At 55.8% G+C, this 24,926-nt stretch overlaps 9 protein-coding genes across 9 annotated transcripts; 4 read left to right on the top strand and 5 right to left on the bottom strand.

Moving 5' to 3' along the window:
• Positions 1 to 211: 211 nt before the first annotated feature.
• B0H18DRAFT_953053 (uncharacterized protein) lies at positions 212 to 1,691 on the bottom strand (the record flags this gene model as incomplete). The annotated part of the gene is made up of 10 exons (XM_048042159.1): positions 212 to 579; positions 647 to 734; positions 798 to 857; positions 906 to 919; positions 947 to 1,007; positions 1,064 to 1,146; positions 1,205 to 1,438; positions 1,465 to 1,519; positions 1,589 to 1,601; positions 1,654 to 1,691. The coding sequence occupies 10 exons, from the start codon at positions 1,689 to 1,691 to the stop codon at positions 212 to 214; spliced, it is 1,014 nt and encodes a 337-aa protein (XP_047896115.1).
• A 4,194-nt stretch (positions 1,692 to 5,885) lies between these two features.
• On the top strand, positions 5,886 to 6,421 carry B0H18DRAFT_992673 (uncharacterized protein; the record flags this gene model as incomplete). The annotated part of the gene is given in 4 exon segments (XM_048045147.1): positions 5,886 to 5,949; positions 5,962 to 6,126; positions 6,205 to 6,225; positions 6,267 to 6,421. Coding segments are annotated over 3 exon segments (199 nt in total), but the record flags the coding sequence as incomplete, so codon positions are not given.
• Positions 6,422 to 8,600, top strand: B0H18DRAFT_992667 (L-tyrosine:2-oxoglutarate aminotransferase). Its single transcript, XM_048045146.1, is given in 6 exon segments — positions 6,422 to 6,554; positions 6,565 to 6,695; positions 6,746 to 7,250; positions 7,312 to 7,409; positions 7,472 to 8,130; positions 8,187 to 8,600. 5 exon segments carry the CDS (start codon positions 6,569 to 6,571, stop codon positions 8,307 to 8,309), a joined length of 1,512 nt encoding a protein of 503 aa, XP_047896113.1. The 5' UTR covers positions 6,422 to 6,554; positions 6,565 to 6,568; the 3' UTR covers positions 8,310 to 8,600.
• Positions 8,539 to 11,775, bottom strand: B0H18DRAFT_130417 (MFS general substrate transporter). The gene is made up of 11 exons (XM_048036770.1): positions 11,508 to 11,775; positions 11,418 to 11,455; positions 11,356 to 11,365; positions 11,250 to 11,303; positions 10,296 to 10,603; positions 10,152 to 10,242; positions 9,834 to 10,083; positions 9,684 to 9,774; positions 9,460 to 9,621; positions 8,905 to 9,239; positions 8,539 to 8,835 (listed from the first exon to the last, which is right to left on the bottom strand). The coding sequence occupies exons 1-11, from the start codon at positions 11,648 to 11,650 to the stop codon at positions 8,782 to 8,784; spliced, it is 1,536 nt and encodes a 511-aa protein (XP_047896112.1). The 5' UTR covers positions 11,651 to 11,775; the 3' UTR covers positions 8,539 to 8,781.
• Positions 11,776 to 14,500: 2,725 nt separating this feature from the next.
• On the bottom strand, positions 14,501 to 15,052 carry B0H18DRAFT_1116760 (uncharacterized protein; the record flags this gene model as incomplete). The annotated part of the gene is made up of 1 exon (XM_048033481.1): positions 14,501 to 15,052. The coding sequence occupies one exon, from the start codon at positions 15,050 to 15,052 to the stop codon at positions 14,501 to 14,503; it is 552 nt and encodes a 183-aa protein (XP_047896111.1).
• Positions 15,053 to 15,803: 751 nt separating this feature from the next.
• Positions 15,804 to 17,033, bottom strand: B0H18DRAFT_130364 (uncharacterized protein). The gene is made up of 2 exons (XM_048036769.1): positions 16,661 to 17,033; positions 15,804 to 16,609 (listed from the first exon to the last, which is right to left on the bottom strand). Exons 1-2 carry the CDS (start codon positions 16,789 to 16,791, stop codon positions 16,018 to 16,020), a joined length of 723 nt encoding a protein of 240 aa, XP_047896110.1. The 5' UTR covers positions 16,792 to 17,033; the 3' UTR covers positions 15,804 to 16,017.
• Positions 17,034 to 17,096: 63 nt separating this feature from the next.
• Positions 17,097 to 20,470, top strand: B0H18DRAFT_992646 (protein-tyrosine phosphatase-like protein). The gene is made up of 6 exons (XM_048045145.1): positions 17,097 to 17,203; positions 17,257 to 17,367; positions 17,421 to 17,586; positions 17,641 to 17,801; positions 17,860 to 17,988; positions 18,044 to 20,470. The coding sequence occupies exons 1-6, from the start codon at positions 17,180 to 17,182 to the stop codon at positions 20,228 to 20,230; spliced, it is 2,778 nt and encodes a 925-aa protein (XP_047896109.1). The 5' UTR covers positions 17,097 to 17,179; the 3' UTR covers positions 20,231 to 20,470.
• B0H18DRAFT_905244 (methionine adenosyltransferase) lies at positions 20,471 to 22,530 on the top strand. The gene is made up of 6 exons (XM_048041490.1): positions 20,471 to 20,674; positions 20,735 to 20,766; positions 20,822 to 21,424; positions 21,477 to 21,651; positions 21,700 to 21,936; positions 21,988 to 22,530. The coding sequence occupies exons 1-6, from the start codon at positions 20,587 to 20,589 to the stop codon at positions 22,032 to 22,034; spliced, it is 1,182 nt and encodes a 393-aa protein (XP_047896108.1). The 5' UTR covers positions 20,471 to 20,586; the 3' UTR covers positions 22,035 to 22,530.
• An 8-nt stretch (positions 22,531 to 22,538) lies between these two features.
• Positions 22,539 to 24,876, bottom strand: B0H18DRAFT_905242 (uncharacterized protein). Its single transcript, XM_048041489.1, has 4 exons — positions 24,810 to 24,876; positions 23,470 to 24,763; positions 23,178 to 23,409; positions 22,539 to 22,624 (listed from the first exon to the last, which is right to left on the bottom strand). Coding segments are annotated over exons 1-4 (1,551 nt in total). The 5' UTR covers positions 24,833 to 24,876; the 3' UTR covers positions 22,539 to 22,622.
• Between the last annotated feature and the right edge of the window lie 50 nt (positions 24,877 to 24,926).

Here is a 24,926-nt window from a genome sequence, read left to right as displayed (position 1 = left end):
CAGGTGAATCTCTAGACAATGACTGTACCAGCAAACGAGCGACAACAACGTGAGGTAGTAGTCTGACATGCCTGGGCTACGCGATGCACAACCATGACACCGCAGCAACCTTGTCTATAGCACAAACATATCTCCACCAAACCTCGACACGACGGCTACCCTCAGCCTGCACATGAGGGAGGTCGCTTGACAGGTCTCCATCAAGACCGACCTAGGTGGGCTCCGAGATCTTGGGATACTCCACGTACTGACTCTGCGCGCGAGATGGATGAGTGGACAGCAGCGCTTTAGGGGTCGAGCGCACTTTGTCTGAGGCCATGTCGGCCATCACGTTGTTCCCATCGGCGAACGTCTCCTGGTTGACATTGATCTGGATCGCGCGCCCCGTCTGCAGCTGCGGCAGGGCCAAGCTGGTAGCGCCGACGGTCATGTCCCGCGTCTGCCGCATCTGGTTGCGGTTGTTGAGGAGCACGAGCAGGGAGTTGCTGTATGCCTTGGAGAGGGTGCCGGCGGGCGTCATGAAGTACTCGGTGTCCTTGAATATGTTGTACAGAGACACTTGGACGATCGCCATGGTAGCTACACGCGAGGGAGTGTCAGCTTCTGTGCGTGTTCTACTGCGGACGGGCGTGGATTGCGAACTCACCTGTCAAGAGGCCGGTTTCGACAACAAGCTGGATCAGCTTGTTGACCATGCTGTCCGTCTTCTGAATACCGCTACGCTTTGTCCATAGCTGGGTAACACACATCGTTGAATGAATTGCCTGACGGAGACAATGCAGCTGGACTTCACTCACGAAGTATACCATGGAGATGGTGATGATGATATCACACGCCGCGCTACCTCCAATCCAAATCTACACAGGGGTTAGACCATGGATGCATATCAACGATATCTCACTCACCGCAACGGATGTCGCTTCAATAGGGATCGTAGATGACGTACTATCATAGACGAAGCACGCAATTCCCTCCGAGATACCTCCAGCGCATTGTAACAACGAAACCTACGAACTTGCGTAAGAACAAGATCAGAACCTAGCGTGTGACAAGTCCGACTTACACAGACGATGAGCCCCGTAAGGATCTTGGAGTTACTGAGGATGTATATACGCCATGCGTAGAAACATTGAGTCACGCTAGCGACTGCACCGTAGCCATTAGTAGTCCAGTACGTGATGAATGACCATAGACTGGGACGTACTGAGAGCAGACTGAATGACCAGTTCGAATCCGATCAGGTACGAAGCGGTCAAACCCTTGAAGTCGCCGAAGCTGTAGGCCAGTTGGTGGAACGTGTCGTGGGTCAAAAGGATGGTTTGAACGGCCTCGAAGAGGAACATCCAGTACACGATGTACTTCACGAAGATGTGATCCTTGTAACCCGCCTCCGTGTAGAGGTCTTCCGATCGAGGCCCATGAGCCCCACAGAACCGCACTGGCAGAACCGAGCGATCGACTTACACATTTGGACAGTAAGGACGCCGAACAGGCCCCAGTTCAACTGAGAGCCCAGTAGCTACAATCCATGCATCACGACGGCTCGTGTTGAATGTCCATGATAAAGCAGAGCACTGGATACACTCACAATCGGCCCTGCACTTTGAGCGTTGGGTCAGCGAAGTATAGCATGGAGGGATCACAAACACTCACATCTTCACGACATTTGCAGGTACGTCGCAGTCCGACATGGAGGCCTTCAATGTTCACGTTCCGATTGGGACGTGGTCTCTTAAAGAGCCATCGAACAGCGCAGGGTAGGTTCTAGGATCGGGAGAAGCTGAACTCGGTTCGCCTGGTGGAGATCCTCAGCGGGAGGAGAATCGCACAAATTTGACTGTTCTCCCCTGGTTACCCGCGACTTTGAAATGTCGGAACTCTGCTGTAGGCCCGCAGCATGTTTGCCGCCCGGCCGCATATGGCTGAGATTCTCCACAGATTGTGTCCTCCTCCAATAGACAGTTCGGAACCCCTGCGGTTCGCTATCTTGTCCACATCGACCAGCCTACATGTGAGACTTCTACGCTCGAATTTCAGGCCACCCAGAATTTCTGACAACGGCGGCAAGAGTGAAACATATCAAACCTGCCCCATTTGGATTGCCGACGTCTACTGTCTACATGCCGACCTGCCCCGTTCCTGGATAAAGCGAGTCCGTGCATGCGGCTTCTTGGGCTCATAGCATTCGTCCTTACCATGATATTCAGGAGATCTGTTCATTGTGGGTTACGAAGCCTTGCATTGCGCTGTAGACTTGGTACTGTCGACAAGGAGTCGTTCTGACTTGGTTCTGACGATCGTTCGACTCGGAGTCCAACGGTCGGCCCGGGCGCGTGTATGCACGCATCAACTTTCAAGCAGCCGTCGACAAATTTAAGTGCGAACTTTCAACTCACCCGGTAAGTAACACAACTGAATTTGAGTAGTACCAAGAACCGTCATCCTCCCGATCGGCCCGAGACACAAGGAAGCTAAGTTCTTTGTTTAATATTCCTTCGCCGACATCCCCAAGGATTGTCATAAGTAATGCGGCGGGGCCAGCTCGCCAGTCTAAAGAGTAGTACAGGAACGATGAGTTGAGACGTCGACCCCCGGATGTGTCAACAGGGGCTCATTTATATATACGCACCCCACTATGCTCCCGCCCAGATCCAACCGTGAGATGATCACTACGCACGATCTTACCGATCGCGAGGGCAGCGTCCCTGATCATGATCAGTGGCCGCCGTCTTGACCGCGATGACATGTCAATAGAGGACAGACGAACCACCTGAGTAGATCCGTGAGCAGCTACAAGTGTAGTAGCATCGACGGTGCCAAGGACGAAGGAGTGAGCAGGAGATCCTGATCCGAGGCAGCTGGAGCAAGCTGCGTAGCTCGTAGCAACCACTTGCGCAACGCAACCAGGGTGACACTTTCGGGCCACTGTCAGTTATGAATGATGAAGCTTGTAGGTTGAAAGAAATGTCTACATACTGTCTGGAGAGATTAGCTTGTGGCGCCACAGGCACCGCCGACGCCATGTTATGCATGGTCACTCGGCACGTGACTGACAGTCAATATTTCCATGTTCAATAATCACCTAAGTATGACCGGTTCGTGCCGCATGTCTGTCGCTGTTCGATAGACAGGGCCGTACGGGTCTCGCCAGACAAAGCATAATTGAAAGTCTGAGAGCATATATCCGCGACGGAGGATGCACGTCCACAGGACGCAGTTCAAGGGCAGAAGGGGAAGAATCAAGGTTGAGACAATGGGAGTCTGAGAAAGACTGTCCAGCGCTGAAGCACTGCTTACCAGTAGTGACAATTTCGCCGATTGGGTATTGACTCCACAGGGCCGCGTGTTCGTGAGCGTCCATCCAAGGTGCGCTTAGCTAGACAACTTGGTCAGAAATGACACGATGACGCTTCAGCGTTCGCCCGTATGCTTTCATACAGTCGACCTACACGCGGTAAGCATTATAATGAATGAAAAGAGCGGTATCAAATTACCACGCACCGAGGTCGGCTGAAGGCGCGACATTTTGCGACGTGCTTCCTGTAGAACTGCAGCAACGCACATGCTACGGTTCGGACATTCCTTCTGCTGTTATATAAGTTTGCCTGCTGCCTCATCTGATATGAGTGCTCACTCGAGTAAACCACGCACAACCCACTTTTCTTTCGCGATGAACGGTGGACATTGACTTTCCACCATTAGTGATCCGAGTCCATAAGTCAAGCCAGCGCGCCGCATCACTCACCTTGCAATCCGCTCATGCTCAGCCCTACTGCACCCACAGAACACGGGGAAATTGTCATATGCTTGCTCCCCCAGGAAGAACAGGCGCAAGGATCCATGTCTTGTCCGATTGACCTTCGTCAAAAAGGACAAGGTGGATGCGAAGCCCCATATCTGGTGTAGCAGTCAAGCACAGTTCGAAGCGAGGCTAGAGAGTTCTGATGGGACAACAGCAGCGAGGAATCTTGAAGCATACTTCCGCCGTCTCTGGTGCTGGTAACGGTCAGTACACAGGGGCCGGCCAAGGGAGGGGACACTCAGCAGGGAAGACAAGACACTTTTCTAGGGCAATACCATCCTGAAGACTGTCAAGGCAGCTTTGTCGCGCTGGTGCGGTGGCTCTGTAGCAGGGATCAGAGTCCGGATTCCCGTCTCATTGACGAGTGGCAACGACGCACAGCTGTTGAGCACTTGAAGTGGAGGGTACGGTGAAATGCCACAGTGTTCTCGACTTTCAAGTTACTTCCACAGGCTCAAAGTCACCACTTAGGAAACGGTAGCTGTAGGAGTGAACTCACCCGAGATTGACCCGGAGAATCTGGGTGTCTAGTACGGATTGTGTCGGGGCTGACCACATGCAGGTTGGTTAGACCTAGCTCCCTTTGCCATCCTTGGTGTACGACTGTATTATCACCACAGTGTCCAGCGCTGCGCTCAGACGAGCGTCCCGAAGAACGCGACAAGTACTGACTCCACGGGGGCCGACCCATACATAGCGCGCTCGGGGCTATTATGTGGACAGCACGGCTGGGGGTAAATCAATGACGCTCACGCTCAGGTGTTCGTCATACTGTACGAACAGAAGCAACGAGCGGATCGTGTCGTGTTGCATGGAGATCATCCGTGCGTTTTTGAATGTGCGGACAGTCGGCAGGCGCAGATCATGACGGATCGTACGTCGAGGTCGGTCGAGGGTGCGGTTTGTTTTGCATATTGCGGCTGACGACACCACGAGGATGAGGGAGCACGTTGGTCGATATTGGAATGGCGTCAAGAGACATGACTGATTACAGCGGGTGCGGAGGGAGCAAGTCGGGTTAGGCTGCATGGAGGTATACATGAACGTAGCGCCTGAAAGAAGAAGGGGGATTGGCACCAATGAATATATGGCCGGCATTTCGTATACGACGGCGGCCGTAGCTGTCGGATGAGAAACAGTGGAACGGAAACTTTCTGCAGCAAGGGATGCACGGGTCGCATACAGCGCTCGGGGAGATCATGGTATAGCACTCGCATACCCAGATTAACGGCCAAGGTAGATCGCCTTAGCAAAGAGCACGTAGCATCAAAAAAGGGCCAACAGTGGGTGTGAACGTACTGAGTTCCCGACGCGTTGCCCATGGCATCCGAAGGCGAAACTGCCAGCTCGTGAAGGAGGCGGGTGGTCCGGATATGGAGACTGACAGGGGTACCGTCTGTGAGACCGTACGCACGTAGTTCATCAGACAACAGAGGGCATTCGATAGGTGTTGCGTGATACTGAATTCGAGCTTTGAGAAATTGCGTATGCTCGGAGGGCTCAAAGAAGGCCTACAGTCAGCCCCAGGGAGTAAGCTCGATACCTACCGTAATCAGGAAAGAGATAGGGAAAGTGCTAGGAAGGGACGTACTCAGCAACTTGTATGTCTCTCCATACCGTATGACGATCTATCAGCTCTGCGATGCAAACCGATGGCGATACAAATGGGGCTCGACCGAGGGCAGGTCAAATAACAATCGACGAGCCCAGTCAAGACGCCCCCAGTGTACAGGACACTGTGCCTCATGGAGACTAGGTGGATAACATCACCGCGGGCGGTGCGCTGGGTGGTGGTATTCAGCCCGATAGACCGCACGCGATCGGAGGAAGCCCTCGACAGTAGCCGAGGACGAAGGACTTCTTCAACTTGAAAGACTTCATGAATCATCCGGGAGTCCGAGGGAACGCAATGGATAGGTGAACCAAGCGTGGACCAAGCAGCCATCGTATCCGGGGAGGACACTGGACAGTGACAGACGACCACCGGACGACTGCACCGTGGGCGTGATTGCCATAAACGGTAGGCGTGTGTGCAACCGCCTGGTGGCTGTGCAGCTGGTTTCTTCTGGCAAGCGTCGAAACTTGTTGCCCCTTCTCACTGCACTGATCAGAACCGGTGGCGGTCAGTTTACGTGCAACCCATATGCTGGAAAGCCACTGGTGAGCGCATTGCTATGCAACGTACAAGAATACTCCCACCTCTGTCAGGCCAATCATTCGACGCTCACCGCCTCTGTCGGGGTGCGACACGGATGGAACCACCACCATTGCTCGGGACGAGAGCCACGTCTGTAAGACATGCCCGGGCCCGACGTCGGTGCGCAAGCCTGCGGTACGTCGGGAGAAAGTTTATGCTGTGCAGTGTCTGCCCCTGAGATGACCTCGCCGGCCGGTATGGTACTCTCCAGACGCCCCCGCGCCTCTGCTCCTTCGAAGGAACATTTCATTAAGACTCACGCCGAGCCCCTGCAACGTTAGACCCAGTCAGACAGGAACTCTGATGCGTAGCACGTAAACCCATGCGCTTCGCCCCTTCCTCTTTTCCGGTCTCAACAGGCGCAGCCGGCCAGGGCCTCCGGACGGATCTTGGGCGCGAGTCATCTACTCACCAGTGTCCTGATAGAAAATTAGTGGCTTCATCGCTGATCCGGTGCCATCCTATATAACACCAATCGTTTTGTACTCCATCGTCATTCTTTTCGACAGGTCGCAGCTCGAAGCTACCCTCGCACTCCCTCGCCCGCGTGTCTTACCCGTCGTCCCACCATGTCCACCACTCCAGTCGATCTTTCGCACCATCTCTCGCAAGAGGCGCGTCTGCGCAAGCCCAATGCTATGAAGCAAATCTGGAGATTGGCTCGCAGAAAGCCAAACATGATCTCACTGGCAAATGGTACGTCCGCACTCGTCCTTTCCGTTGAGCTCAACTAACTCCTATCTCAGGCGACCCGCATTCATCGCTCTACCCTATCCAGAGCTTGACCTTCAACGTCGCCTCCGTCGCCGAGAAAGACCCGGTGGCGACTTGGCGCGCCGGAGGGTCCAGCGCGCCGACGCACACGCTCACTTCCTCGCGCGACGAAGCGTCAGTCCTGCCCGTGCGCACCGCATTCCAATATACGACGGGCGCAGGCCTCATAGAGACGCAACAAGCGGTCACCGAGCTCACACGCTTCTATCACAATCCCCCAGACCACGCTGCCACTCTGACTCTCGGCAACGGAGACGGCGTCACGAAGTGCTTCCGGCTGCTGGGCTCGCCTGGGGATCACTTCCTCGCTGATGAGTTCACATTCAGTTCGCTCGCCAACGCTGCTGTTCCCCATGGCATTAAGTGGGTGTCTGTCAAGATTGACGAGGGAGGTCTGATTCCAGAAGAGCTCGAGAACATCTTGGTAAATTGGTCTGAGGAGCGTGGGCCAAGGCCACACGTGCTCTACACTGTCCCGTATGTAACTTCCTTCGATCAGACGCCGACAATGTTCTGACTGAATTGCACCTCACTACAGATGCGGACAAAACCCAACAGGGTCGACATTGTCCGTTGAGCGTCGGAAGAAGATCTATGAGCTCGCCCGTCGCTTCGACCTCCTCATCATCGAAGACGGTATGTGAAAGTCAACCCGCATGATGCCAGGTTGCTCATCGATCGCGTATTCTCATGTGTAGATCCTTACTACTTCCTTCAATACACCTCGGAACCATCATCCCCCGAAGCGGAGGCCGCCCCAGCCGGATCGGAGGGTGCCGTCTCTTCGCGCGGGCTCGCACCGTCCTTCCTCTCGCTCGACACGGACGGGCGCGTGCTGCGCGTGGACTCCTTCAGCAAGGTGTTCGCGCCGGGGATGCGGCTCGGCGTGATCACCTCCTCGCCCTTCTTCCACGCGCACCTCGTCGCGCTCACCGACTCCTCCACGCAGCACCCGCACGCGTTCGGCCAGCTCTTCCTCGCGGAGCTCCTCGGGCCCGCCGGGTGGACGCTCGCCGGGTTCGACGCGTGGGTGCGCAGCCTGCGCGACGAGTACCGGCGCCGGCGCGACGTCTTCCTCGGCTTCTTCGAGACGGAGGTCGCGCCCCTCGGCCTGGTGGACGCGAGCGTGCCGGAGGCGGGCATGTTCGTGTGGACGAAGATCAACGTCGAGCGGCACCCGCGCTTCAGGAGGGAGGCTGGTGAGGCGAAGGCGCAGGGCGCGCGCACGAACTGCAGGCAGTTGATGGAGGAGCTGTTCGAGCTGTGCCTGGACAATGGGCTCGTCGTCATGCCCGCGTGGGTGTTCGCGCTCCCGACGGATCCTAAGTATGATGACCCGGAAAACCCTGTTGAGGACGTGAGTGTCTTGTATTGTGGTGTCCTAGGAGGCCTTTATGCTGACGTGTCCGACAGCGCATGAACTACTTCCGCCTTACCTTCGCGGGAACGGAGGAGGCCATGGAGGACGGCTTGAAGATCTTCGGCCAGTCGCTGAAGGAGTTCTTCGTTGAGAAGCCCAAGCCTGTCGAAAACTAGACGTCGGTCACCTAGATGCTGAACAGTGCTAGACTTACCACATTTCTAACTTCTCATCACAACACGGACACCATAGAGACAACACCTAATTATCGTATTTCACTTATTGGCTTTTACTCGTGTATATCCTTAGACTAAAGACTTGACTATGCACGTTACATATCGTAGGTGTCACAGATTCGGAATGGTGCAATGTATCAAAAAGCATTTGACTCGAGCATCACAGCAAACGCGGGCCCCATGCTGTTCGTCGTGACATTTAGTTGAGCTCGTACAACGTGCCAAACATATTCATTCCAGTCTAATTATGGTGAGTATCCTGTATTATATAGCCCAAAGCTCGTCCAATAAGTAGTCGTTACATGCACGCTACCAACGCGCGTTCGTCTCCCAAGCAAATATAATACATGCCTACCGAGCTGGCATCAAGATCCTTCTTGCGCGTATGCACCCCTCCCGCGATCCTCTCTCATCACAGCACGTATCTGAAATCCCGATTTTGCATGTCGGTGAGATCCAAGAACGCCTACATTGCACGCATCACGGAATCAGCCCACACAGCCAACGGCGAACAGCAAACACGAAGAAAACGCACCCTATCCACCCTCTGCTCCTCGCCCTTCTCGTCCACGATGTACACTTCGTCATACGTCGCGTCCCTCGGCTCGCGCTCGCGCCTCCCGTTCTCGCGCGCGAGGTAGAAGCGCGTCGCGAGGATGATGAGCATCGAGGCGGCCCAGCACGCGGCGAGGATCGCCCACGGCACGCGGTTGCGCGGGTCGTACCGCGCCTGCCAGTACTGCGGCCCGACGGCGTTCCCGACGGCGTACCCGACCATGACGATCGCGTTCGTGGTCACGCGCTTGGTGTGCCCCGCGGTGAGGTTGCCGACCCAGGAGAGGAAGATCACGAAGGGCACGATGTAGTTGACTGGGGGAGGTTGTCAGTATGGCTGAGCGAGGACGAGCGATGGAAGGTGGCGGCACGAAGGGCATGTCTGACAGATGGAATGGAGAAGGGGTAACAAATGAAGGGGATCCGCAGAAGCAGATGTAGGTGCGTGGCAGACGAAAGATGCGATGAAACCACAGAGATACCACCCACGACAGGGGACGAGCGAGCACCAGACAACAAAAACCAAAACACTCACTCGCGATCCAATACGAGAACAACAATCCAACCTTGTCCGACCACGGCAGTGTCGTGACGAGGATAGCGCCGAGGATCGCGACGAGGTAGTGCAGCGCGCACATGTACGCGCGCCCGTGCGGCCAGTACGACGCGCCCATCGTGCCGACGAAGATCCAAATGACTGTGCGCGGGCGCCGTGAGCTTCGCTAGACAGACGGGGAGAGAGATCGACGATGCACGTACTCTCAAAGAGCCCGTCCACACACCCAAGCAGCGTCGTGTCGATCGCGGAGAACCCGAACTCCGCGACGATGATCTGGCGCTGGTTGCTCAGCTGCCGCGCAGACACCCATCAGCACCCTCACTCCTGGATTGGGAAGAGACGCTGCGCACCGAGTTCGTGACGTTCGAGATGGCCGCGAAGAAGAAGAAGAGGTACGTCTTCGGGTCCTTGAACACCTCGAGGACCTGCTCGCGCTTGAAGTGCTTGTTCTCGACGCCCGCCTGGTTCGTCTTGATGCGCGCGACGGCGACGCCCTTCTCCGCGTGCGTCAGGAAGCGCGCTGTCGCGGGCGAGTCGGGGAAGAAGAACCAGAAGAGGATCGCGGTGACGAACGTGATCAGCCCCGTGATTATCATCAGCCTGCGAGGCGGGAGCGGGTTAGCGTAGGCCTGGCGGGGAGGAACGAGGAGGAGAGGAAGTGGACTGACCATTGCCAGGGGTCGAGCGCGCCGTGCGAGATGTGCAGCGTCCCGTACGCGACCAGGCCGAGGAAGATGACTGCCGTGCCATTCATCAAGACTGTCCAGCCCATATCAACACCCAACCACCCTTCAAAGCCAAAAAGCACTCACACCAATACCCCACCCTTCTCGTCTGCTCCGTGCGCGTATAGAACATCGACGTGACGATCATGAAGCCCGGCGTGATCGCGCCCTCCGCCATGCCGAGGAAGAAGCGGCACACAAGGAGGGTGCCGAAGCTCTTCGCGGCGGCGTGGCAGAGGAGCGCGATGGACCAGACGAGGATGTTCACGCTGACCCACTTGCCGACGGGGAGCCGCTGGAGCGCGTAGCTCTGCGGGAGCTGGAAGGCAAGGAAGGAGAGATAGAAGATCGTGCTGAGCCAGTCGAACTGGTTCTGCCCGAGGTGCGCGTCTTTCCTGCGGGGGCGGGGAGGTTAGCTGGCTGTATGCGGCGTTGCGCGGGAGGGGGCGTCATGTTCTCTTAGAACTATGTTCCGGAGATGGATGTGCTGTCATTGGTCGCACTGCTGCTTCGGTTTGGAGAGCATTGGGGCGAGGACACACGGGCAGTTGACCTACGGGAGACAGCGCCGGTGACTACCAACGGCCGTCCGCAGACCAACTGGCGATGCATCCAGTCTTGCCTCCATGCACACCCTAGCGAAGGCAGTCCCCGGTGTGTACGACTTCCAACTGGCGAACACACGATTCCCCAGCGTCTGGCCGCACGGTGCACACGGTTCGAAGCATAGCATGCGAAGCAAACCTTCGCCACGAAGGCCCTGCGGACGCTAGCATCGCCACTAAACCCGATGCTTTCTCCGAACGCGAGACGGGGAAACCTGCAACGGCCGCGGAACGCTCTCATGTATGGTAAGACGAGTTTGGCGCGCGGCATCGGGTGCTGTTACGATGGGCCGGGATACAACTTCCTGGCTCCGTACTTCTTCGCAGCACAGGTACACCAGAAGTTGCACACTCGGGGCCGCAGTATTGCGGTTTGTTGAACAGAGGAGTATCTCCGGAACAGGTAGAGAAGATGAAGAGGAGGTGGTGGACGTACAGGATGCCTAGGACCGCAGACTGGCCGAGGGTCGTCTTGTCAGCAAACTGCATTCTAGTGCGATGCGTCAGATGCGCGCGGTATTCCTGGACTGCGTGGCACGTACAGGTAAAGAACTGGGAGTGTGTTAGAAAATGCGAGAAAAAGAGGTCTGCGTGGAGAACTCACGGCACATGAGCGGGAGGATGTGGAGGTCGATTTTCCGCCTGTGTGAGGTGTCAAATGCGTGGACCGACACGGAAGACAAGACATGCTCACTTGACCCGGTTTGCCTCCGCAGGATCTACAGGACCGTCGCTCCCCGCAACCAGCTGTGCCGCCACATCGACGTCGTAGGACTCGGCGACCTCATGGTCGGCGCCGCGCTTCTCTTTCTCGATAGACGCGTCAGAGCTGCTCATGGCTACAGCAGGACGACGAGAAGGATGACAGGAGGTAGGAGAGAGGGGAGGGCGCTCCGCTGACGAGGGCAGTGTCTCAGAGGATGTTCATATACGTTGACCGGGATGTTGAGTTGAGCGTTCGAGCGCCAGAGGAAGATTGAATGCAAAAATGGAACAGATCATCATGTTTCGATGCTGAGAACGCGTTGTGCCGTTCGGTCTAAGATCTCGCCGACTCGCCCGAACATGACCTTCCTTCATCGCTGCCGTCACTTCTGGGCCACAGGCTGTCTTACCCAAGCCTCCGAGGCCCATCGGAGGCGGTATGAGGCGTGAGTGCTCTTCTTGCAGATCGTGATGTTTACGCAGGGAATTTGGAGGCGGGGTGCAGGCCAATCGACACGGGTGAGCCGGTCTGTGATGTTCTGAACCTCTGTGAGGGCACTCGGGAACGTAGGCGGACGCAAGAGAGATGAGCGGTGCAGCGACCAGCCACAGTTGGGCCGTGCATTCTCGGCAGGGGCCCCGCGTGCCTGAACATCCCAATCTCGATCGATGTGATCGCGCACTTACGCCCAGTCCGGTGTCTCCGCCCCACCACCACCGCCGTGCTGGCCACACAGGTCCGTCGCACTTCGCAGGGCTGCCTTGACAGTAAATCTCATGCGGTATTGCGGAAAGCGTACGAGCACTTATCGCTCGTGGTCGACGCATACAGCCTGATATGCCCCAGCGTCAGCATCGTGTCCACGAGTCCAGGCAGCCGGATCACCTTACTTTCTACGGTCACTAAATACCTTCAGCCTTTCTGAACTCTAGGGATGCCGACGCCAGTATTCTGATCCCTATCGTCGTGCATTTGCAATACGGTAACGTAAATGCACACCTGCACTGGTTATCACCCCCCGCTAACCACGGGCACAGCAACAGTGCAATCTTGCCAGTGGTGCAATCGCACGTTGGTATTGATATTGAAGCTTGGACATCGGTCTGCTTCGATCTCACTGGCAGCGGGAACATCCTCCAGGCATATCGGCCTGAGCAATGACAAGATGTAGCAGCCGACGATGGAGTATCAGTGGTTCGATGGGATGTGTCACATATCCGGACCGACCTGCCAGGATGATCCTTGCACGCAGTGCAAGTGGTCCTGAACTACTCGAACAGGATCTGGCGAGATGGACGCCCTAGTACTTCGAGCAAGACATCTCCGTAGTCTCCGGTGAGTTGAAGTTTTCTGGATCGGCCCCTTGCCGTCGTTCAAGTTCGCCACTCTGTTTCATTTCTCTTCAGCCGAGTCTCCTATTCTCCGTTTTCCGTGCACCCTCTCCATTTGAAGGTCCCGGTATATTCTCTTCCGCGTCTTCGTCCGACTGAATATTTTCCTACTGTACGGCATGTCTCGCTCATGACCTGATCGTTCGCTCGAGAGGATCCGCGTCACGCCCCTTGTGCTTCGTGAAAACTGTCCGTGGGCAGAGTTTGCCAGTGCCTTCAGTGACGTTACTACCCTTCGCTCGAACTTCCCGAGTCTTCGCCTCCGTCGCCACCGGCTCCATTTTTTCTCTGTCTTCTCCCTCGTTCATAGTAGAAGTGGTACATCCCTAGCGTTCTGCGGGCCAATGGGCAGGTATGTGGGTCTGTCATCGAATGGAATGCATGCTCTTGTTCTTTCTCTCTCCGTGAAACATGGAAATGTGACGGCACGGAGCCTTTTCCGTGGGTCTAGATCTGTGTCCTCTCCCCTGGACTGAGTATCAAGCTTCACAGCATGCCAGTACACCCCGCAGATCAGTGCGACTGCCAATATAGCATCGCGTGCCAAGCACTGTGGCTTGTACACTATCCGCACCCGAGTTGTGACCTCGCCGTACGGACGAGATTAGGCAAGGAAACCGACGTCCTCACCATTGCCTTTCCAGCACAGACCACCTTGCGGTAACTCCTGACGGTGTTAGACACCAGGCTTCCAAACTGCCGCACGTACGGTCATGTTGTCCGGATGAGCATCTAACGTTGCACCCTCGGCCTCTTGCCGTCGGAGTACCGCCTTGCTCCGCACGAACAGCAAGCAACCCAGGTCTCGGTTGAATTTACGACCCCAGAACATCCGCGTTGGGCGACGCCTTCTTTCGGTCCTCCCTCTCTTGTTGCCGTTTCTGACTTCCGCCCGGTAATTGTATCTTAGGATCCATGGCTGGCCGACAGACCGTTCGCCGGACGTGTCTTCCACGATATGCTCCGCGTCAAACAGGCGTCGTATCTGGGGCCACAGGCCGTCTGCAGAAAATGGCCCAGAGAGCCGCGGCTGTCTGTGCTGGCCTTATGTACCCCTGCGGCGAACAGCTTCGGTGACACCAATCTCGAATGATTCGAACCCGAGTCAAACAAAAGCCAAGGTCAACGAGTCTGTAGCTACAATCTTAAAACTTGAATCAAGACTCACTGTATACCAGTGTGTGTTGACCAAGGTCACTCACAGGATCTGGACTTGGTCGAGACCGTAGGAGAAGGCACAGGTGATGAGGATGACGGCGGCGAGGAGACGGTTCAGAGATGGGTCAATTGTGAATGGGTACTCACGGACGTCATAGCCTTCCAGAGACCCAGTTTCACGTACAGACTTCAAGAGAATTCCGATCCATTAAGTCAATCTGGTATTGATCGAGTGAGGTAGAAGCACAGCAAATTTTGAGCAAGAGAACAGCGGACTGGCATACGCTGTTCAGTAGCATGAACTAAACAAGTGCAATATGTCGAGTCAACAGAATTTAGTCGGAATGGACGGAGAATCATCTACAAGACGGAAAGATTGCATGAGCGTCATGATACCTACTGCTAATTCACGTATGCGAGTTCTCACCTACGTCATCTCCGTCCTGCGAGCCATGCACGGGTAGGCTTGTCGCATCCGCCATCATCGTCCGTGCACGGAATCGCGCTGGACAATATGTAGTCCACTTGTGCGGCGTCGTCTGTGTGCCATCCACGGTAGCACTCTCCGGTCTCCGCGTCACCAAACGTCATGCCCATCCCTCGACACGGACACGAACGAGAATCAGAGCCACCCAGGTCACCGGCTTCGTCCGAAAGGCGGTGATAGACGACACAAGCGTTCAGACTGTTCTCCCGGTCGCGGTAGGTCTTGTGGCATCGCGCGCAGTGCCGGGCCACAGAGTTCGCCAGGGCCGCCCGTGCGCCGGAGAAGTCGATCCCGACCCGCTCGAGCGACGCTATGACCTGCGCGATGCCCTGTACAGACGTATCCAGGTCGTAGGCAGCACGTCCCAGGATCCTTGGCAGTTCGTCTAGGGTGCCTTGCGATATAGCGGCAGCCAGGATGTCCCGAGGAGAGTAGGAGAGAGGGATGCCCTGTTCGCCGGCAGTAGACCGTCGATTGAGTTGGCGGAAGTAGGCCATATTACCAGCGTGCACGGGATTGGATGCAGATATCCTTGGTCGAGAGGCTTGTCGAAATGGAGGAGTGAACAGCGGGCGCAGGTCTTTATAGGTGCTCATCTCAACGAAAGTGGCTTTAACCACACGCTTTGTCCCGGAAGACAAAGAATATGACCTGTGTGGCTTGGATGTGACAAAGCGCCACTGAGACTAACAGGGACAGTGGCAATTGATAATCGGACATGCATTCTGGTCGACTTATACCCTTCAGTACACGGTGCATGTCTATGAGCTATGGCCCTGGGCTGTCGGTGAGAGGTACTAACCTTGAGTGGCAGCCACACCCATAAGCGCCCGAACCGAAGGGTCGACGTCGTTCAGCGACCTACCAGTACCGTCTATCGCCATCCCGCCAGCACGGACATTGGACTCACAGAGCTCAAACAGGGTGTTCTCCCTGGTCTCATTCACTGGGATGCGTCGACTAGAGCGCAGATGGATATCCTGAACAAGAAAACCGTTGACTCTGCCTCCGAGAGCCTGACCTATCATGATCAATTAGACCATTAACATGGACGTTCAACCGATCCAGATTCCACTCACAGGAGATATATTGGCATCTCTCTGGCTCAGGGAAGTGTCAGTGTGCGATTCCGGAGGTGGCTAAGGCTACTGACACCGTTGCCTATCCAAGAGTGCGCCCAGCAACAACTTCAAAGATATGCCAGGTGGGCCTACCACCATAAATGATGACGACACTTTGGAATCAGACGTGAGAGCGTAGTTGTGGTAGCTCTGCTCGTCATAGACATGCCGCCAGCATCGCAACGATAGCGCACGAAGAGATGACGGAAGATGGTCGTATATCTGGTCCTTGGGATCAGGATACGAGATGACTAGCCGCTCAAGCTCTGGCCACGGGAATGCGCAGGTGTAGCCGGGTGGCCAAAGTACCTGGGGCATGGTGTGTGGCGGAGGGCTAAGTTTCAGCGAGAGACGCCGTAGGCCCTGCATTCCAGAGCAAACTGACACGAAAGGTCTGGGCAGTACCATCCAGGGAGTTCCGTAGAAGACGAGCTTTCGCAGACGAGGCATTCGGCAAGGGTGGACAACGGCGCTGGCTCGCTGGAGAGGACTAATGTCTCTAGAGTCTCGCACAGTTTGCCTAGCACATAGGCCAGTGCTGCCATGTCGGGCGGGAAAGACCACGGTCGTCGTGGGTGATGCATCCGGTAATGGAATGATGTGAGTGGAGCTAGAGAGTCGACGTCGAGTTCCTCCCCGGCACGTAGGACAGGGCAGAAATAGAAGTTTCTAAACTTGAACTCCCGCAGATGCGGCACCGACAGAGCCACGCGTAGAGTATCCCATGGTAGACCGTGCGTTGTGATGTATTGCTTGTGCATAGTCAATGAGGTCAGGTGAGGGGCCTCTCGTAGTCGTTCAGCGAGAAAGGCGCCGGGAAAAGCACCACAAAGCCTGGGGTCATCGGTGTAGTACAGAGGCAAGTTCGTGTCCATGTCATCATCAAGATCAGCACATTGTTGGTCAATGCACTCGTCACGAAGGGTCAGCGAACTATATGCTTTGCTCAGCGGACAAAGAATCGATAGCAGCAGATGGACGTACCGGACGTAAGGCCTGAGCGGCGCGGGCAGGAATATTTCGGGATGTTCGAGATACCCCGGCTCATAGACAAGGAGGGAGCAATGACTGAGTAGTAAGGAAATGCATGCCTCTCGGAGCCAGCGGCACGCCATCGACACTGTCTTCAAGTCTCGCGTTGGAAGCCCTTGGAGGATGTGGCACAGAACATCCTCATTGAGCTCTCTTAATCTGTATCCGACTTAGACGTCCCACCACACGGTAATAAAATGACATACGAGTTGGGAATTCCTGACATGTTGATCCAGAACCTGGGAATAGACGGTGAATGCTGCTGCGAGTAGTTTGCTGGAGGACGCAATCAGGGAACGCAAGGAGCTCCGAGTCCGAGTTCGAGTCCAAGTCGATAAGCGCCCTACACCGACTGTCGCGGGTTACTGGCGGCGCTTGGGCGACGCTCTCCCTCCCTGCGCTCTCCTAATAGAGACTCCAGTCGCGTTCGTTACTTGGGCTGTTCGGTGACCTTTGCCCATCCCGCTGGACATGGATTCAATTCGCGTAACGAAGGCAGGACATGACTCAACAGTCACTACGAGTGTATCACTGAGGATCGCTTACAGGTCGAGGGAGTGTTCTGCACCAAGACGGGCAGCACAGCGTCTGGAACCGTGCATCTGACCGCTCACCATCTCATATTCCACTATGATGACACCGGAAAGGAGGAGATGTGGGTCAGTCTGTAAGCACTGCCTGGGCTCGACGTTGAGTGACTTCCGTGACGCAGATCCCGTACCCCCTCATCTCGCTCGTAACGCGCCTCCCGTTGAACCTACAAGGACAATGTCCTCTCATGATCCGCACACGAACGTTCGAAACCACGACGCTATTGTTTGCGCTGGAGGACAGCGCGATTGACGTGTTCGACACGGTGAAGGAGCTCACCGTCGCGAGTACGTGTTCCCCGAATGCTCAGCCTTGCGTCGCCTTCCTGACGCCTGTCACAGCGTCCGTAACGCAGTTATACGCGTTCTACTATGTGCCGAACCCTCCTTATTCCGTCAACAATGGATGGTCACTTTACTCTCCAAGAGAAGAGTTCGGGCGAATGGGGGTTGGTTCGCGCACGAAGGCATGGAGATTCACAGACATCAACAAGGACTACTCGGTGCGTCTTTCTACTTCCAGTCATCTCACTTATTCATATATAACGGTCAGTAATTCAGTTCTCCCCAACATATCCTGCACGACTTGTTGTCCCAACCCGTATCAGCGATACGACCTTGCAGTACGCGGTCAAGTACCGCAGCAAAGGTCGACTGCCCGCGTTGACCTATCTTCACTGGGCTAACTACGTAAGTCTGCGACATAGTTCTTTTTGAGCATCCAAGGTTCTCATGAACGTAATAGGGAAGCATCACGAGGTCCAGCCAGCCGATGGTCGGTCTGACGCAAAATCGCTCAATACAGGACGAGAAGCTCATAGAAGCGATCTTCCAATCGCACTGGGCGCCCGACTCTCGAGCCTCTGCTGGTCCTGTGTACGGTGCCACATCCACTAACATCATTGTCGATGCTCGCCCTACCACGAACGCAATGGCGAACACCGCGAAAGGTGCCGGTACCGAGAATATGGACAACTACAAGGAGGCCAGGAAGGCGTATCTGGGCATCGACCACATCCACGTCATGCGCGATTCGCTCAACAAGGTCGTCGAAGCCCTGAGGGAGGCTGAAGTTGTCCCGGCGGTCGGCCAGAGCGACGCGTCCCCCGGCGAAGAACTCGGCGTACCTGTCTTGGACAGGCAGGCCCTGCGACGTTCTGGTTGGCTGAAGCACATCTCTGCCATCATGGAGGGCTCGCTGCTCATCGTGCGGAACGTGCATGTGAATTCCTCACACGTTCTCATACATTGTTCTGATGGGTGGGACCGCACGGCACAACTCTCTGCGCTCTCTCAGCTATGTCTGGATCCTTTCTATCGGACCGTGCGTGGGTTCCAAGTCCTCATCGAGAAGGACTGGTTATCTTTCGGCCACAAGTTCCTCGACCGATGCGGACATCTCTCTTCTGAGAAGTTCTTCCTCGCACCCGTGGAGAACGCGGGCAACGCGAGCGGTGCGGAAGCCGCCCAGGCTTTCCTGGCATCCGTACAGAACAGGTTCGCCTCGCAGGGTCATCTCAAGGAGACGAGTCCCGTGTTTCACCAATGGCTCGAGTGCGTCCGTCAGGTGCAGCGGCAGTTCCCCGAGCGCTTCGAATTCAACGAGCGGTTCCTTCGGCAACTACACTGTCATCTTTACTCGTGCCAATTCGGGACATTTCTCTTCAATACCGAGCGGGAGCGGCGCGTTGGCGATGCTGGAAATCCGCCGCCGTGCGATCGGACGGTCAGCGTTTGGGACTTCTTCAACTCACCTCCGGAGAATGAGTTAAACATCAACCCCGATTACGATCCGTCTTTGGATGATCCCTCTCGTCGAGGGTCGGGCGCTGACATGGGCGTACTCATGCCCAATCCAAAGGATGTGCGCTTCTGGTATCAGCTATATGGCCGTGCAGACGACGAGATGAACGGGAGATTCGTCACTCGACAACTTGCGCAGGATCCCGAGTATCACGGCCCTATAGACACAGCTTCAGATGATCCTGTCAATAACCCTGGTGCGACACCTTCGTCTGTCCCGCTTCCGCCCTCTCCTGGAACCAGCCCATCCCCTAGCATCGCGATCGCGCAGCCGGAGACTCGTAGGACGGTTGACAGAATTCCTTCGCCGTCGGGTCATGCGTCCAGCTCGATGAACCCAGGATCACCCCGGACACGGCACGAGAGTATGAGACGATTTGATCGCACTCTAACACCGCCCAACCGCACGACGCAACCTTCGCCTGTTCCCCCTCGAACTCCGTCGCCTTTATCAACGCGAACATATTCGACAATACGTCCGCAGGCCGGAATGCCATCTGCAGACCTATTCTCAAGCGGCGGTGTGCGATCGATGTGGGGGCGGTTCTCTACAAATGCGACTGCAGCTCTCTCGGCGGTGCAGGACGCCTACGGAGGCATGGCGAAGGACTTCAAAGTGCTCTCACTGGGCGGGACCAGTCCTGGGGACGGACAAGGAGGCGAACTGAGGTCGCGGGAAGAGATCGGTGCCTGGGGCGACTCTGGAGCAGAGCCCGAGTTAGCGCAACGGTCGTCGCCGCCCCGCTCTGCAGGAATCCCGCAAACGCTGGGTGCAAGCACGAACCCTTGGGCGACGTCGCGGCCGAATGTGCCCTCTGTGCTGCTGCACAACCCTTGGACCGCTGCAGACCCTCAGGCGCCTGAGCCGCCAGCGAAGGATGTCGATGTCTCACACCGTCAGGAATCATCATCATCAGGGGACGATTCTCGCTTGCCGCTCGACCCCACAGTCGCTTTCCCCAGTTCGCCAGCGCCGCGTATCCGTAGTACCGAGAGCATCTCCCCGCATCTTACGCCGATAATCTCGGACGCGGAAAGGTCGACACCCTCGTCTCACAAGCCGCCTTCTCCGTCTCCTGCTGCGCCAGCAACCTCTGCTTCAGACCCTCTGGGAGTCGGAGTGTGGTAGGTGGCTGTGGGTCATGGCCATGGATGAATAACTATAGACACGTTCTGATTCTCATGTCAAAGTGTATCTCTCACTCGTGCTCGGTTATGTGAAAGATGTAGCGATACTGGTCCCATGCCCCCGCTATGTGTGCTTCTGAGAATATTGGATAAGGGTGTGCGAGCATGGGCTGAGCGTTCTGCGAACGTAAATCGGCTGAGGAAAATGGCCGCATCGAACGATGCACCGAAGGCGAGGATGGCGTGCTGGGCGGTGCACGGGGTCCCCGACTGCCAAAATATAGAGGCTGCTGTCAATTCTCCCAGCTGCATCTCTTCGGCCTCCCTCTATCGCTCTCTCCCACTCTCTCCTTCGCCATGTCTGCAAACGGTTCCGCGCGCGCTGCTGCTCTCGCACCAGGCCACTTCCTCTTTACCTCAGAGTCCGTCGGCGAAGGTCACCCCGGTGAGTAGACGCGCATGCATAGCGCGGTGAAATCGGGTCTAATGGTGTGGGTATGAATAGACAAGATCTGTGACCAGGTCTCTGACGCTATCGTGCGTATTCAACAACAGTGAGGGAGGGGGATGGACGCTCAACTACTTTGAACAGCTCGATGCGTGCTTGGCACAGGACCCGTTCTCCAAGGTCGCTTGCGAGACCGCGGCCAAGACCGGTATGATCATGGTCTTCGGTGAAATTACCACCAAGGGCCAGATCGACTACCAGAAGGTCATCCGGGAGACGATTAAGGAGATTGGCTACGACGACTCGTCCAAGGGCTTCGACTACAAGACCTGCAACATCCTCGTCGCCATTGAGCAGCAGTCGCCGGATATCGCGCAGGGTCTCGACCACGGCTTGCTCGAGAACATCGGCGCTGGTGACCAGGGTATCATGTTCGGCTATGCGACGGACGAGACGCCCGAGTACATGCCCCTCACGCTCGTGCTCGCGCACCGCCTGAACGCTGCCATGTCGAAGGCCCGCCGCGCTGGCGTCCTTCCCTGGCTCCGCCCTGACTCCAAGACGCAAGTCACGATCGAGTACAAGAAGGAGGGTGGTGCCACGATCCCTCTCCGTGTCGACACCATCGTCGTGTCCACCCAGCACGCCGAGGAGATCTCCACGCCCGACCTCCGCAAGGCTATTTTGGAGAAGATCATTCCGGAGGTGATCCCGAAGGAGCTCCTTGATGAGCGCACCGTCTACCACGTCAGTTCATTCACTAGTCTATACACCAGCGCATATCTGACTCTGCAAATAGATCCAACCCTCAGGCCGTTTCGTCATCGGTGGTCCTCAGGGTGATGCTGGTCTCACTGGCCGCAAGATCATCGTTGACACTTACGGTGGCTGGGGTGCTCACGGTGGAGGTGCCTTCTCTGGCAAGGACTGGTCGAAGGTTGACCGTTCGGCGGCGTACACCGCGCGCTGGATCGGTAAGCTCGTTCATCCAGTTCAGTTATCGGTTTCTCATCTGGCTGCAGCCAAGTCTCTTGTTGCGGGTGGCCTCGCTCGCCGCGCCCTCGTACAGCTGTCGTACGCTATTGGTGTTGCGGAACCGTTGTCGATCTTCGTCGACACGTACGGCACCGGCAAGAAGACCGACGAGGAGCTCGTCGACGTCATCCGCAACAACTTCAACCTCAGGCCAGGTGTCATCGTGCAGGAGCTCGGTCTCCAAAAGCCCCAGTACCGCAAGACCGCGTCTTACGGTCACTTCGGTATGTGGCCATTCGTCACTGTGTCAGAGAACGATGCTGATCTTTGACTAGGCAACGACGAGTACTCGTGGGAGAAGCCCAAGAAGCTCCGCCTGTAAGCTGGGGTTTATCCCGTCGACAACGTCCGCCCGCTGCGCTATTGAGCGCTATTTGCATCTGAAGTCTACGCTTCGCCGCACCGGAAGTTCATCCTTCCGCCTATTTATCATCAATATTGGTTGCATAGACGATACCGGACTCGCACTCATACCTTCTCCCCGCATCCCCCGCACACCGCCCCATGTGCTCCATCTAGTCCGCCGCTATTCTCTTCGCCGGTCGTGCAGACCGCCTAGCCGCCTCTGCCGACTGCCCACGACGATGACGCCGAGTGCGTTCACGACGATACACACTAGTACTGCCCGCCTCAAGCAGGTCGGGCGCGCTCTCCTGCTTACATTACACGCTGGGTACACAGACGACCGATAATGTTGTATGTAATAGTGGGATCAAATACAACCGCGTTCAACCGCGAGAGGATTACAGGTGTGGTGCCAGCAAGTGTGTTCAGACGATTGGATGGTAAGTATCGCTGTGCTTGTCGTTTTGTTCTCGTGAAACTGTGTATGTAAGTATTGGAACTACATACACCATCAGCGTCAGGGCAGTGTCAACCCTGCATGTGAATAATGATGTACCAAATCTATTCCAGCTAATTTCAGAACGATAGTCACTCTCGAACGCGCGCGACATATGATGACTAAGCGCTCCGCGCTTCGGGAGCGGCGCGCACCGTTCTTCTGCACCACTGCAACCTGCGCGAGATCTTCCACACACAGCGACCTGTCCAGGACCAGCCCCTCGCAACGACATACACGACACGATCCCGTGAGCAATCAGGTTGATGCGAACCAATAATTATGCAGAATGTGTCTGGTCAGCCTTGCTCTACAACACCACTGACATTCCAGTGAATCCCATGCCTTGCCAGTCGCGAGCCATGTAGAAAGAGTTCAACTATTCGGACTCTGCGAGAGTCATGGTAGCTCTACACTACTACTGTAAATGGTAGAGAGACAGGTCCATAATTCAGATTTCAGATCATATATCATCTGTTGTGTCTGCTCGCGCAAAATTGACAGGAGACGATGAACGACAGTGGTGCAGAAGAGCGGTGCGCGCCGCCTTCTTGAAGGTTGGAGCGCTTAGTCATCGTCTGTCGCGCGCGTTTGCAAGTGACTATCGTTCTGAAATTAGCTGTCACATAATCTCCTGCCGCTCATGAGCGCAACCGACAATGACATCAAAGGTATACCAAGAGGGGTCACTCGGACTACGGATGATAAGAATATTCAAGGAAGAGCTGAGCAACTGTGCGAAGACCGCCGCCGCATCATGTAGTACAATAGTTGTGTGAGGTGTTTCCAATAAGTCCAGATATACTTTGAGACGGCGAAGTTGAGTGAGAGCAGCAAGCGTCTGCGCAATGCGGGCCTGAAATGCAACGTGAGTCGAAGTCACCTTCAACGTAGCGGGACTATGATGACGACTGACCACCGGTGCATCCCGCCCTTCCCATTCTTCGGTATGGGACCGATATCGATGAATCTTCAGCGAGACGAGATGTGGGAAAGTCGCTACTACGTATTGCAGCAATGCGTCGTCTTCATTATCGGCGCGATACTCGATCTCGAGGTGGTTCAGATTCAACCTATTACATTGATGCAAGATCGACAGCATTGCAGAGGAAGATAATAGGGCGTCATAGGTAGGAGGATGCGAAGCACCAAATCGGGAATATTGTTGCTGGACATAGAGGTGGTACCAGCAACGCAGGGACAGGGCACGGAGGGACAACGGCAGATGTTCGTAGATTCCGTCTTGAGGGTCAGGGTACGAAATAACCAGCCGTTCGAGCTCTGGCCACGGAAACGAACAGGCGTAGCCAGGAGGCCACAGTGCCTGGGGGACGGTGTGTGGCGGAGGATTCAACTTCAGAGAAATACACCGTAGTCCCGACATCCCAGAGAAATGTGATACGAACGGCGCGGGCAACGTCGTCCACGGAGTGCCGTAGAAGGTAATCCTGCGCAGACGAGGCCAGCGAAGTTGGGACAGAGTGGACAGTGGGGCGGGCTCACTAGTGAGGACCAAAGTCTCGAGAGTCTCGCATAGTTTGCTCAATATGGCAGACAGCACGACCGTCTCGGACGGGAAAGTGAACGGCTCTCGTGGATGCCACATCCGAAATTGGAATGATGTAATCGGAGCTACGATGTCGATGTCGAGTTGCTCCCCGGCGCGTAGGATGGGACAGAAGTACAGGTTCTTGACTTTGAACTCGCGTAAATGAGGTATGGAGAGGACCGCGCTCAGTGTATCCCAGCACAAGCCATGCATCGAGTCGTTGACTTTGTGTATCGTCAAGGAGCGTAGATGAGGTAGCTCTTGCAGCCGTTCAGCAAGGGCAGCACCAGGGTAAGCACCACAAAGCCTGAGGTCGTCCGTGAAGTGGGGCGGCCTTCTCATGTTGGCCTTGTTTCGCTGATCCAAACACTCGTCACGAATGATCATCGAACTGTCCAAGTCGACGGTGAGAGTGAGAACCTGACGCGGTCGAAGACACAGGCAGACGTACTGGACGTAAGGCCTGAGCGACGTAGGAAGGAACAAACCCGGCAGGACGACTTTATCCGGGGCGTAGACTGTGAGGTAAGAACGGCCGAACAAGAGAGGCATGCATGGCTCCCGAAGCCAATGACATGTCATTGAGAGCGACAATAAGTCAACCACTGAAAGTTCGAATAGGATGTGGCGGCAGACATCCTGGTTGAGCCGTTCTAGCATCCTACTATCGCTCAGACATGTTTGATAGTGTGTATCAGTGTACTTACGAGCCAGCTGTGTCTCCGGGCATAGTACCTGGATAGGTCGAACCTGAAGGCCTGAAGTAGTAGTGACTGAAACACCGCAAGGCTACGTACAGTGACGCTGCACCGTGACAACCGTGA

Source organism: Fomitopsis serialis (assembly GCF_022376445.1).
Source record: "Fomitopsis serialis strain Sig1Antser10 chromosome Unknown B0H18scaffold_16, whole genome shotgun sequence".
Taxonomy (NCBI): Eukaryota; Fungi; Basidiomycota; class Agaricomycetes; order Polyporales; family Fomitopsidaceae; genus Fomitopsis; species Fomitopsis serialis.
Note: the sequence above shows the minus strand (reverse complement) of the source record. Positions and strands in the feature narration are given on the sequence as shown.

What these genes read in the sequence shown, in the direction of transcription:
- B0H18DRAFT_992667 (XM_048045146.1), top strand. Translation starts at nt 6,569, where the DNA reads ATGTCCACCACTCCAGTCGATCTTTCGCACCATCTCTCGCAAGAGGCG. An exon ending in CATGATCTCACTGGCAAATG is followed by an intron (nt 6,696 to 6,745) that starts GTACGTCCGCAC and finishes CTCCTATCTCAG; the next exon opens with GCGACCCGCATTCATCGCTC. An exon ending in CACGTGCTCTACACTGTCCC is followed by an intron (nt 7,251 to 7,311) that starts GTATGTAACTTC and finishes ACCTCACTACAG; the next exon opens with ATGCGGACAAAACCCAACAG.
- B0H18DRAFT_130417 (XM_048036770.1), bottom strand. Translation starts at nt 11,650, where the DNA reads ATGAGCAGCTCTGACGCGTCTATCGAGAAAGAGAAGCGCGGCGCCGAC. An exon ending in TCTGCGGTCCTAGGCATCCT is followed by an intron (nt 10,604 to 11,249) that starts GTACGTCCACCA and finishes CCGCCCCCGCAG; the next exon opens with GAAAGACGCGCACCTCGGGC. An exon ending in GAGAAGGGTGGGGTATTGGT is followed by an intron (nt 10,243 to 10,295) that starts GTGAGTGCTTTT and finishes TGGGCTGGACAG; the next exon opens with TCTTGATGAATGGCACGGCA.
- B0H18DRAFT_130364 (XM_048036769.1), bottom strand. Translation starts at nt 16,791, where the DNA reads ATGGCGTGCCGCTGGCTCCGAGAGGCATGCATTTCCTTACTACTCAGT. An exon ending in CCGCTCAGGCCTTACGTCCG is followed by an intron (nt 16,610 to 16,660) that starts GTACGTCCATCT and finishes CAAAGCATATAG; the next exon opens with TTCGCTGACCCTTCGTGACG.
- B0H18DRAFT_992646 (XM_048045145.1), top strand. Translation starts at nt 17,180, where the DNA reads ATGGATTCAATTCGCGTAACGAAG. An exon ending in ATTCAATTCGCGTAACGAAG is followed by an intron (nt 17,204 to 17,256) that starts GCAGGACATGAC and finishes GATCGCTTACAG; the next exon opens with GTCGAGGGAGTGTTCTGCAC. An exon ending in ATCTTCACTGGGCTAACTAC is followed by an intron (nt 17,989 to 18,043) that starts GTAAGTCTGCGA and finishes TGAACGTAATAG; the next exon opens with GGAAGCATCACGAGGTCCAG.
- B0H18DRAFT_905244 (XM_048041490.1), top strand. Translation starts at nt 20,587, where the DNA reads ATGTCTGCAAACGGTTCCGCGCGCGCTGCTGCTCTCGCACCAGGCCAC. An exon ending in CGTCGGCGAAGGTCACCCCG is followed by an intron (nt 20,675 to 20,734) that starts GTGAGTAGACGC and finishes GGGTATGAATAG; the next exon opens with ACAAGATCTGTGACCAGGTC. An exon ending in ATGAGCGCACCGTCTACCAC is followed by an intron (nt 21,425 to 21,476) that starts GTCAGTTCATTC and finishes CTCTGCAAATAG; the next exon opens with ATCCAACCCTCAGGCCGTTT.
- B0H18DRAFT_905242 (XM_048041489.1), bottom strand. Translation starts at nt 24,832, where the DNA reads ATGCCCGGAGACACAGCTGGCTC. An exon ending in CCCGGAGACACAGCTGGCTC is followed by an intron (nt 24,764 to 24,809) that starts GTAAGTACACTG and finishes GAGCGATAGTAG; the next exon opens with GATGCTAGAACGGCTCAACC. An exon ending in AAGGGCGGGATGCACCGGTG is followed by an intron (nt 23,410 to 23,469) that starts GTCAGTCGTCAT and finishes GTTGCATTTCAG; the next exon opens with GCCCGCATTGCGCAGACGCT.